The 12,619-nt window shown below is 40.6% G+C and overlaps 1 protein-coding gene across 1 annotated transcript in view; it reads right to left on the bottom strand.

Moving 5' to 3' along the window:
* LOC104524294 (corticotropin-releasing factor receptor 2) overlaps positions 1-12,095 on the bottom strand; it is a gene marked incomplete at both ends in the record, with an annotated part of 54,661 nt that extends 42,566 nt beyond the window's left edge. Inside the window, 3 exons of the mRNA XM_010167114.2 lie at positions 3,227-3,333; positions 9,991-10,076; positions 12,009-12,095. Coding sequence (XP_010165416.2) covers positions 3,227-3,333; positions 9,991-10,076; positions 12,009-12,095 — 280 coding nt within the window. The remainder of the gene's footprint in view (positions 1-3,226; positions 3,334-9,990; positions 10,077-12,008) is intronic.
* Between the last annotated feature and the right edge of the window lie 524 nt (positions 12,096-12,619).

The following is a 12,619-nucleotide window of genomic DNA, read 5'->3' as shown; positions in this document are numbered from 1 at the left end:
ACCTATGTGCACCTGAGGGATGGATCAAACTTCTACTATTAATGAGAACACACAGACTAGAGATGCACGGCAGTGCAGATACATTTAACAATGGTCTCTGAAGTGCCCTGAGCAAACTTCTCCAGATCCTGTATTGGAGATCGATGCAGCTCTACAGCACATTTGGTTTATGCACAAACTCTTCATTTTTCCTTCTCAGCATTTCTTTTTTTGTGTGTGCTTGTTTTGGTTGGTTTTTTGTTGTTGTTAGGTTGTTTGTTTTTTTTCCATTATAAAGACACCATGGCTCTCACACTTTTAAGACCACCTACATATAGACCTTGAGAAGCTATCCTTAACTTAGATCTTTAGGAGGTATTCTAATGACTCACTGCCATTCAGTCAGTATGCCAACAAAAATCAAGTCCTCTCCCATAAGCTGGCCTTCACTTTTTATTATTTAGGTGCTAAATGAAATGCTTACTGCCTTATTTTTCATAGCACAGCCAAGAAAGAAGGATTGGTTCATATGTGACAGAACTGGAAAAAAACAAGTCTGGAATAGGTCTTTGCAGTAAAAGGGAGCTAGTGGCTTAGATCTTGTCTCTTCTCAGTTGTGTTGGGGTCTCCTGGCAACACAAACACAGATGGCAGACGATTTCATTACTTGCTGCTACATCTGAGCTTTCTGACACTCAAATATCTTTTGGTGTATAGTTCCTTAGAGTTTAGGACAGTAGAACATGGAGGGTGGGTTGTGAATGGAGGACAGAAGGTTACATAAGGAACTGAGGGAGACAGGAACTGGAAACAAGATGACGTAGGATAGATTTGGAAGAACAGGGACTAGATCCAGTTCTTTCCCCTTCCCATTTCAGCACAACTGAGGACTAAGCTTCCCATCAATGTAGCAGCTACCTGGGCTGAGGCAGCAACAGTAATAGTGAAGCTCATCTCCAAAAGCAGAACACCCATCTCACTAGTTGATCATCAAAGGAATACTCTTTGTCACTCCAACCAGGTATTTAACCTCTTCTTAAAAATTCCAGTGTGAGACATCCCAGAGCTTTCCTAGCAGTTACATTCCCATACAGCAGGTGTGCTCCAGTCTCTTCTTTTCAGGCAGGACTGCCTTTGGGAGTTCATCAGTACTGCCAGGGCAAAGGAAAATCAAGCAGGTGATGGGCAATAAGCATAAAAATATGGAGCACTGTAGAACTTGAGCCTTCCCAGAGGTCTCCTCTATCTTCACTCTCAGAAGGCACTCATGGAGTGAAGTGGATGGGTGAATAAGGCAGGAATAAGGAACTGATAGATTTATACTTTGGGACAAGATGTGGGACTATCAGATCTAGCCTTCAGTGTTTCCTGTTGGTTTTTGAGCCAGGAATTATCTAAATTCTCACATTTCACCCAATTAGTAATGCCTTCTTCATCCAAACTAAAACAGGAAAAAAAGCCCCAGATAATAGGATTCAAATATCAAAACTGATTTGCTCTTGGGATGCTTTGGAGGGGTAAGTGTGATGAAGATGTGCATAACCTAGAATTTGTGTAAGGGAAATCTGTAATACAACATGAATCTGGACTGCCTTCACTGGAGCATCTTTAGAACTTTTGAAAACAGGTGTAACTCTGAGGTAGCTCATGCTGATTAATGCTGGCTGGACACTAGATTTTTTTTTTTTTTTTTTTGCATGATACAGTGGAGATTTGAAAGGATAGACTATCTTAATTCACAGCATGTACAGGGAAGTACTTAATTGCTGCAGTTATTTTTAATGCTGAAGCTGACTGCAAAATTTAAATCTTAAAGTCAAAGTTTAAATACCAAAAGAACAATTTAAAAGATATCAGCTAGGCTACTTCTGGATATATTAGAAGCTGGATATATTTATAGCATATTAACTAATTGTTTTTTGCATTATTTACTCAAGCATTTATAAAAGATTCAGCATCGAAGCAGAGAATATAGTTACAATGAATAATCTGCATCCTTTATTCAGTGTAAATTTATTCAGGTCTCCAAGCACTATGGGGATTAGCATTATATGCACAGTGAAAAGGATGAAATGGAAGTTTAAACTGATGCACCATAAATGTTCCCATTGAATGTTTTAAGCTTTTTTTTTTCTTCCCATTAGCATAGCTTATTCTGTCTATAGATGCTGGGGTGAAAGAAGATTCCTGTTGTTAAAAAGAAAGACCCTCTTGTTAGGAATGCTCAAGAGGGAGACTTAGCATAAGACTTCGTAGGGATGCTCCACTCTTTCACTTAGGACACTGTCAATCATCATGTTGTAATCCTGTGTGTGGGGGGGAGGGGTTCTCCACTTTTTTCTCCTCTGCTACTAGTATCTTGGTTATAAATTCAGGTTTAATGCTCTGAGCACAAGTAGTACAGAAATACCAGTCAGGTAATCCAACAAAAAAGACAGAAATACTCAACTAGACCACTCCTATTAAAATATATTCCTGTGACTCAGGCTATATATGTACGATATGGTATGATGATTGATGCACATCTACCTATTACTTTCCACTGCTTCCCTGCCTCCTCCCTTTTCTCTTCTCCCTGTAGCCCTAACTCTTCTTCACAGACTTTCTTTCACTGACATATCCATTTGACCTGACAAACTCCCTTCTGCACCACTGAACCAGGGAAGGGAAGCGTTTTTATGCAGTTTCATCGATTTGCATTTGCTGTTTAATGAGCACTGGTGGGGATAAAGCTCCTCTAAAGATGTTTCTCTTGTTATTTAAGAAAACTTCTAAGTTCTTTTGTGAAAGAAAAATTGAAATTAACCCAAAGCAAAATTGAAAGATTTCATTCTATCTCCTTTAGTCTGTCTGGACATTTTCTGTCAGGGAACGCAAAATGCTTTATTTTATCATGCACTGCCTTATAAAAAAGAAAACATGCCCCCAAAACTTGCAACTCGACACACTCAAATCCCAGCTTCCCTTAATGAAGCACTCTGTGCTCACTGAATTTTTTGCTGCATCAATAAATCATGTACAGTTCTCTTCCTGAATACAAATAAGCTTTAGGTCCTACACACAGAAGCCACCATTACAGCTCACCCAATGCATCAGTCAATGAAACCATGTGCATGCTTGGGAGTTTAAAAGCTATGACCATTTTTCAAGGCCATACATGACCTGGACAGTGTTATTAAAGGGCTTGAGTAACCCAGTAAGTGTCACACACCCAACCAAGTTAGAAGCATGCAAACAGATTACTCACCTCAAGCACAAGAAAAGCATAAAGGCAACTATAAGGGCCCCTACTGATATACAGTGGCCCAGGTAGTTTATGATGAGAGCAATCTTGTAATGGAGCGCATACTTCCTCTGGAGGTAAAGAGATAACATGATTAAATCAGCATGACTCTCGAAACACTGACATTAAGGAACAGTTAATCAGTTTAGGAAACAGTAATTACTTTTCTCGACTTTAAAATGATATAATAGCCCCAGGGCTGATGCCTATGTATAAGTCAAACATGCTGCCCAGGCACAGAAGTACAGGCTTGGTTTCATTCCAGTTTGGGATTTGTCCAGTTTCTTACAAATCCCATCAAAAAAAGTGGGTTTTTTTCCCCCCTCATTTTCTGCAATTTCCTCAAGATTTCTTATTTCCATTATTATGCTATTTTAAAGCTTTGTCATTTTAGGATGACAAAGCTACCAAAGATGTATCTTCTCACCATTTCAAAAGTTATAAAACATTATTTTGTTAGGAAACTGCATGGTCTTTGTGAGCCAGGTTATGTTACTTTTTTTACTCAAATGGTTTGGTTTTCATACAAAAATGAATCAGTTGTCAGTAAGAATAAATAATAAGCCCTTTCCATGCAGGCAGATTTTTCTCTGAGGCACATTCCTTGCAAGCTACGATCCTTATCTTTCAAACTGAGGGCAGAACCAATGCAGACTGAAAGAGCTGGAATCTGGTGGTGTCTCTTCAGTTTTGAGAGAGCCTGAAAGACCAGAGATCCTGTCATTTTTATCAGTGACCCAAATATGTGCTGAAACTTAATGTATTATTGCCTATTTCCTGGGATGCTGGGGAGATTATTGGTAGGTTCTTGATCCTGCAAATAAAAACTTAAGTACGAAAGTGCTCCCACCTAATGAATTTAGTGATGTGGCCAAAATTTGACCTTGAATTAACTGGAACATTCTTTTTTGGTGGGCTGCTGCTGGCTTCAAAGAGAAGCATCTCCTCTCTTTGCCTGATGGATAGGAAGAAGTAGAAAAACACTATTCAGATAAATACTGAAGCAGGTAAAAAATTGGCAGAGGTTTGCTACTTAAAGAATAAATCCTCCTGAAAAAAATATATTTATTTATTATTGGCATTTGTTTCTGATTTCAGGTTAGGCAGATCTTTCCCCATTTTTGGGTTGTTGTCCCCCTTCAGAAGAATGAGACCTTTGAAAACTAACTACCTAGATTTCCTCTCTTGTGATAAAAATATAAAAGTAAAAACTTACAAATGGCATCAGTTTTCTAATTTTGGTTGAACTTCCTTTGTTTCATTTTTTCTAACATTTTATTCCAGTCAAAGGACTTTGTTAGTGAATGAATGTTTGGATGAAACTAAAGCCAGCAGCTGTAGTTAATCTGTCCCATTGTTCTGTGAAGACAGCATCTTCCAGCATATGCCAGAAAGTGAACAAGAGCTCTTGGAACCATTTTTGTGATGAAACCTGCCTATATCTTCAGTACATGGAGTAATGTGCCATTTCTGGACAGAAGTCAACCATGTAAGGTATTTTTAAGTCTTTTATAAAATCCCCTAAAATAAACTTCCCCATGCACAGGCCCATTTTCTGAATAGTCTTGAGGAGAAACAAAACCAAAAAAAACCAACAAAAAAACCCCCTACAAGATCTGAATTCCACACTGAGTTTTATTTATCCTTAGGTCACAGGGACACCTAAAGGAGAAGAAAACACACCGGACCTGATGTGCCTACCTGAAATGAAATATTGTACTATTCAACTAGTGCCCTGGAAAACTGCCTGGCTTATTTACTTTCCCTCTTAATTTATAGAATCATAGAACCATAAAATATCTCAAGTTGGAAGGCACCCATAAGGATCATTGAGTCCAACTCCATGTTTCTTGCAGGACTACCAAAAACTAAACCATATGACTAAGATTGTCATCCAGAATTGCTCTTATAGTGCTAGAAATCTTCTGGAAGGTGATAATGTTTCTCCCAGGCCAAGGGTCCTGCTCTTTGAATCTGAAACTTCAGCTCCCTCCTTTGGCTCCTAACCACTATTTCAACTTCACTCAAATTCGAAGAAGGTATAGTTCAAAACACGAGAAAATTAATTGGAAAAAAATATAATTAAGCTCCTCTTTGATGCACTGATGCTGAAGGCAAAACAGGCACTACTTTTATTTTTTCTGTTGCTGACACTAACAAGGTTTCCTGAAAGCAAATTCAAATATCATAGAAACAAGAACTGCCTCAGTGCCTATGAAAAACTAAGCTGACAGGGTAGCAAGATCACTTTCCACCAGCCCACATGCAATCTGCATCTCTGGCTGAATTGGAGACAACACCTTCAAGGCTGAAAAACACGTGCCCAGAATCAGTCATGTGTTGGCCAAAGCTCAGTTCATGTAAAAGACTTGCATAACTTTTCTGTCTCATCCTCTTGAAGACTGATACATTTAAAATTGTAACAACGTTCTGATTTTACCCAATATTCTTCTGCTTCCAAGAAGAGGTTTCACTTCAATAAAATGCAGATTTAAATCCTATTTAGGCTTAGGAGAAGGATGGTTACATTAGAAAGGAGACAGAAAAAGAGATGGTCTGGACAATCTGTTAGCCTTGCTGCCTGGATCACAGCAGGTCACATCACTGGGGTCCTCTTCCATGTCATACCTTATGCGTGACAATCATATTATATAAAACAGCGTAAAGTTATCTTCCAGCTATCTTCTACCAGGTAAACTGAGGAAGCACAGCTTTATGTCTTTACCTGCACCAGCTTTGCCAACCTAAGACACGCAGGGCTCCCTGCAGCCAGATTTCAGGCTAATGACAGAGTTATTATGTCTAGAGGACTTTTTCCTTTCCTTTAGCTAGGACGAAACTGCTAACCTTTACAAACCAAATCAGCTACTGATTTGAACTAATAAACACCTCATGACAGGGATCTTTCTCCCTCTAACAGAACCTCCTGACAGGTCCCGCCAGTATTTACAGCCCACATCTTCCTGCGAGGCTCTGCACTCCGTTCCCAGTTCAGTCACTTCGGATATCTTCCTGTTGCCAGGATGATCTCACTACCAGTACAGTTTAAAGACACCATATCACCTCTCCAAAGGCTTTCAGAAGCAACTGGGAAGTATCTTGTTCATCCAAGATGCCTCTGAGTTCACTGCTTTCCTGTTCTGAGCCAGCTGGAAGCTGGGTAGCTGTGGCTAGTGTGCCTGTGCTCCTAAGCAGGATACATTAACTCAAGCCCAGCGTGGTTCTAACTCAGATACACAGCTTGAACCCACCTCAAAACATTAACAGAACCAAATTCATATCCAGCTGCCACAGGCTGCATAAACAAGACCAAAGTTCCTGATTTATAGTTCTTTTTGGAGACTATATTTTTTGCTGCCTGAGACGCTCATTTGTCTTCTAACAAGAGCACAGGCTTGTGCCAGATGCAGCAAAGGTCCCTTTGACACAGGAGCTTGTAGGCTGAGCAGAAGCTTTCAATTTGTCACACATCATGCCATCAAACAGCCAGTTGGATCAAAATGGTTTCTGTACCCGATTGCTGTGCCTGGAGAAGGAACTAACATTGTTCAGAGGATGGGATTCAGTCTGACACGAGGACATTTACATTTGGGTCTTTACCTGATAACTGAACCAATATCTGAAGCAAGGGTGAGAAAGAGTTAAGCACATGTAGGTATCTAGTACCCCTTGAGATGCACTCAGGATACTCTGTTCTTCCTAGTTGGTCCTGGTGACTGACCTCCAATTGCTGCTGCTGAAGGACACTGATATTCCAGGTCACTGGTCTGTGTCACACCTGCCAGACGCATGGAGAAACACTGGGGCATTTTATACTACACCACATAACTACGTGCAGGCAACTAGATCCCAACCAAAGTGGGAATCTAGGAGCAAAGCAGTACCAGTAACCATCGACTACTGCCACAAGTCTTGACCACAAGTAAAGCAAAGATGTATTAACATAATCCCATCAATGTGTTACAGGAGCTTACGCCTCCTAAGACTGACCCACAGCTGAAAAAAGCTTAAATTTCCCTTGTTACATTGCCAACACTCTATCATAAAGCATGTAGCACTGGACATCCAGTTGATCTTGAAAAGTCCTGTTCCTGTCCCACGTATCAGTCACTGTGATAGAAGCCAAACCATGTAATTCTTTAGCACTCTGACTGTGAGTGGCCAAACTTGAAAGTAGTGTTGTTTTCTGTATTGAAAATAAACACGAAACACAGGGCATACCTCCTGGCTGATGCTTAGCACTGGTTAGGAGCAGTCCTAAATAACAGTAGACCCACGTGTGTGCTTGCATCTCACCCTTAATCAAAATGGAGGATTATGGAAATCCAAGAGGATTTTATTTTTTTTTTTAAGATCACAATGCAACCCAAGTATTCATGTGTAACACTGAGCATTAGGTAGAGATTTCAAAAATATTCACAGATATTAATATTTCCAAAGCTTGTTGCAAATCTTTAGAGATCTAATAAATGAGTTTTTAAGCTTTTACAAACAAGGGTGGGGGAACATCTGCACTTTCATCTGTTTAAGGAATATGCTATTTAAGAAGTTTTAAGCTATCACCATAGCTGCAAAGTTTTTAAAAGCAAAAACGGAGTAAAGGAAATAATCCTGTCCTCTAGTCACAACACTTCTCCAGTCTCTTCAGATAAAACTCCTCTGTATGTGCTTGTGCAGAGATAACAACTGTTCAAGTCAGGCAGACAAGCACACAAAGAGTGTCATTAAAATACAGCAGCATTTTCCTGAGCTGGTACAGCAGACTGTTCCTATCAGCTCAGGTTTCTCATACCAGCTAAACCACAACAAAGATATTGAGTCTTCACCCTGCTCTGTTCCACGTTCCCTAAATCAACACTGGCTGCTACACACACCTTCCTCTTTCTCATTTTTAAGAAGGTGGTTTCACAGAAGTGCAAATCCATTTCAGTCAGTGATGGTCTGCTACCATGGTTTGCTGTCCCCCTCAACCCCAGCAGTCCTGCAATAATTCAATAAAATCTGAAAGATGACCCAGGAAAAAAGTTAGTTTTTAATTTTAAGTGGGAAAGAAATGTAAGGAGGGGCTGCACTGGGGTGGTCACAACTTAGATCAGCTTAAAATGCCATGGGACCTCTCCACTATACTAGACCACCTTGAACATGTGTCAGTCCCTCTGGATGGCAGTCATGTACTGGTACATTTTTTCTCATTTTCTGAAGCCTCTAGCAAATGGAGGTGTGGGGGAGGTGGGCCATCACCAAATTACCTAGCCAGTGGGTAAGAGTAGGCACTCCTCAGCAGCTGGTGTGTAGTTCTCTGTTTTCTGACTCACTTGTCAAAGCCCACATTCAGCAACAACATGGATCTTACAGGATGGATGCTGGGCCACAGCAAACGCATATCACGACTCTTTTGGGTACAGCACTAGTCCAGATAGTTCCTGGGTACTAAATCTGAATTAGTTCTCCAAGAAGCTTTCAGGGGGTGAGACATTGTCTTCCTACTCTCTGTTTGCAACTGGAAGGGCACAATTCCAATGACAGAATGAGTGGAATGAACCCCAAAACATAAACAGGTCTGAGCTGATGGGTTCCACCCTGGTTCTTAGAGGGGAAAGTCATCCCTGGCAGAGAGACAGCACAAAGCCTACCCGTGCGTGTGTCCCACCATAGAATCACGGAGTGGTAGGGGTTGGAAGGGACCTCTGGAGATCATCTGGTCCAACCCCCCTGCCAAAGCAGGTTCACCTGGAGCAGGTTGCACAGGTCACATCCAGGCGGGTTTTGAACATCTCCAGAGAAGGAGACTCCACACCCTCTCTGGGCAGCCTGTCCCAAGGCTCCGTCACCCTCACAGTAAAGAAGTTTTTCCTTATGTTTAAGCAGAACCTCCTGTGTTCCAGCTTGTGCCCGTTGCCCCTTGTCCTATCGCTGGGCACCACTGAAAAGAGTCTGGCCCCATCCTCTTGACACCCACCCTTTAGATATTGATAAACACTGATAAGGTCCCCTCTCAGCCTTTTCTTCTCTAGGCAAAAACCAACAAGAGGAAGAGAAAGAGAACATGGCACGAAAGGTTTGAAGGTTTAAACTGTGTGAGGGTGAATGTCTATGATGCCTCCAAAAAAAGCTGAGACAGTGACAAGAAAAGCACTTTGCATAATTGCTTGCAGCCTTTTTGAAGGAGCTTAACCCTATATGTTAATTTCATTTCGTAAACTCCTACATAATGCAAGACTGGCTCAATCTTTTAAAGACAGCTGGGATCCAAGTCTGTTTTTTATGAATTTTTCTATTACTGCCCCTGTATATATTTGCTGAAGGAAAAATGGCATTGAGATCCAGAAAGGCCAGTTGTTGATGAGACCTCAGAATTGATAGGAACACAGTGGAATCAGCTGGTGAAAGTTTAGTTTTCAGTGCCAAAGAAGCTTTTGGTCTTATTGTTATTATTACTAACATTTACTATAGCAGCTGTAGGCTCTGAACAAAGCCAGGAAGGATCCGCATAAACATACATCATCAGGGACAGAGTGTAATAAAGCATCCTTTTTTAAAAACCATGTGAGTAGGGGATGGGGAGAGAGGATAAATGATTTGCCTGAATTCACAGGGAGGATTTGTTGCAGAGACAGAAATTGAATCTGTCTCAGAAGTCCCAAATTAGTATGTTAACCTTAAGCTTAGCTTTGCATTCATGTATGCTGAGAAATGTCATTGAGAAGAATGAAGGAAAAAATACAGACCTTGTCATCCAGAATAGGCTCGCACTGAGAGTAATTTATCTTGGAAGCCCATGTCCCATTGCCCAGGCATTCTCTGTAGGCATTTCCTGGTATGGACCAAAATAAAAGAGAGATGAACACTGTGCTGGACTTAAAACAGCCTAGCAGTTTCATAGATTTAAGGAAAGGTTAAAGAACAGATTATTCACAAGGCAAATCAATTATTTATCCCACCCCTGTGAGGACTAGAACAGCCTGCTGAGGAGTGTAGAGGAAAAATAAAGGACATAAACACAACTAGAGACAATGAATATTTTAAGATACTTATTGATAATGTTTTCTTACAGCATATGGGTTCAGGAGACAGCAAAGGTATGAGAAGAGCATTGCAAGAGAAAGCTTAATGTTAGTATAGTCTTTTAAAAAGCAGTTAAATTATGTATTCAGAAATATGTAGAAAAGTTTAGGTCTTTAGTGCTCCATCTAGGAGAATATTATGTGTATGGTAAACTTACTGCTCTACTTCCCTCCTATTTATCCCACTGTAAACAAGAAGCAACATCCCTGGAGATACTGATTTTCTAGAGTCTTCCTATGCAACAACATTATTGGTAAAACTTCCACAAAGATTCTGGAAAAGGAGCAAGATAAACACTTCCCCCAACCCTGGGGCAGGCAGACCACACAAGAATGTCTCTGAACAGATTTCAGAAACGAGTACACCTAGGTTAGGATGCCTTCATCCATCCTCTGTGAAAATTAAACCACTTCTGATCTTTTTCCAAGGTGCTAGTTCTCCCAGAATGTGAGTGAAAATCATTAATTACTTTACTGAAGCAGAGAGATTCCATGTCCAATGGCAATGTCACCCTGAAGAGCTCTGGGAACTGCGTGTAGTAGTAGTAATTTTGGGGGTGAGGAGGGGAGTTCAGTTTCTGGCAAACACTCCTCTTCATCACAAGGAATTCAGAGAGAAAACTACGCAGTTTTGCTGTACAAACCACCTTCCTCTACTCATCAAAAGCACATCCAATCCCAAGCAATAGGTTTTTTCCATGCTTATTTTGAACTGTGTCTTAGAAACAAGAGAATTAAAATAAAACAGGAAATTCAGAAAGATTCCCCAAAGGACACATATAAACAACTTCCTAATGAACTCTTTATGATGTTCTTGCTGCCCTTTACCCAACTTCTTCTTGGGCCTTTGCCATGGTCATTCAGTGCTAGTTCAGCACCCAGCCATCAAGGAAAATAAGATGTCAAATAAAAGCATCAGACTGATGCTAAAAGTGCTGTTGACAACAGCCCTTGAAGAAGGTAGGTAGACCTTTTGAAACGGTGTTTTGGAAAGGAAAGTTCACATAGAAAGCAACAAATAACCATTCACCTAGATGCTCCAGATTACACCGTATTCATACAGATCACTGAATTTCATACTGCTATTTCCTATTTGCACTTTTTCACTGTTTCTTCTAGGAGGCAGAAGACCAAATAAAATAAAAGAAAATTACCAGTAACATTTTGGGTCAACCAAAGAAACTTGTGCTAAAGGTTAAGGACCTCAGTTTCCATTTCTGTCACTAGCTCACAGACAAATTCACATACTTCCCTCTCTTTCTTACTGGAGAACCAAGTATAGACTGACATTTTCTGTGTAATTTTTTGGTGCAATTTTCCTCTGAAAGCTAAACATTTAGACTTCTTTCTTTTGCTCCATTTATTACTATTCAGCAACCCAGACTAAATATGTCTTGGGGCATCTTTTACCTTCTTCCTCTCAGACAAGGTCTGAGTGGGATTCAAGTGGTTGAATCCAAGTTACATCCCTGAAAGCCCTTGCATTTGGCCCCTTCTTTTGGCCAGTGCTGAAGCTCTCTGTGCAGGAATCGTTGCTGCTTTTGAGTCTCTGTAGCAAACATCTGGCTCTCCGGACACTGAGTGAGAAGTTTTGGTGCTTAGTTGGATATTGAATCCCACTTTCAGGATAGTGCTCATAGGATATCCTTGTTTTATTCATTCTGACTCTTCCTTTCCCTCACCATCTCTTTCCAGCTCAGGTGTGGAAATCACAAACACAATCAACACTATGGGACACTCAGAATGTCCAACTGGGTCTACATAAGTACCTGAGAGGGAAAGGCACATTTGATTCAAGTTATTTCAGAAATTGTCAGGAAACAAAAATAGCTTGAAGTTGAGTGAAAGGCGAGTGTCAAAATTTTTTAAAGAAGATCCCTTTGACCCCAAGATTTCTCTCAGTTGAAAAAGAAAACAAATATTAGTAGTGCTTCCCACATCCACACTAACTTCTTCCTCTGCTCTTCTCATTGTTATTTCCATTTTACAGGTACAGAAACAGAAGCAAAACGTGTGTACGTGACTTCCTGAAAATGACCTGGTAGGACATGGCAGAGCGGTGAACCATCACAAACCATGTATTCTAACTTATCAGGCCATAATGCTTCTGTCTTCCGCAGTATGTCTTCCTGCTCATTAAAACCTTCTTTTCAGAAGGATAAATGTGTGTCTCATGCTTCTTGTCTAAAATGAGTGACGAGTGTTGTCCCCCATGGGTCACTACTGGGGCCAGTACTGTTCAACATCTTTGTCAGAGACATGGACAGTGGGATTGAGTGCACCCTCAGCAAGT

Source organism: Antrostomus carolinensis, unplaced genomic scaffold, assembly GCF_000700745.2.
Source record: "Antrostomus carolinensis isolate BGI_N321 unplaced genomic scaffold, ASM70074v2 scaffold25654, whole genome shotgun sequence".
NCBI lineage: Eukaryota > Metazoa > Chordata > Aves > Caprimulgiformes > Caprimulgidae > Antrostomus > Antrostomus carolinensis.
This window is presented reverse-complemented; position numbering and strand designations above follow the sequence as displayed.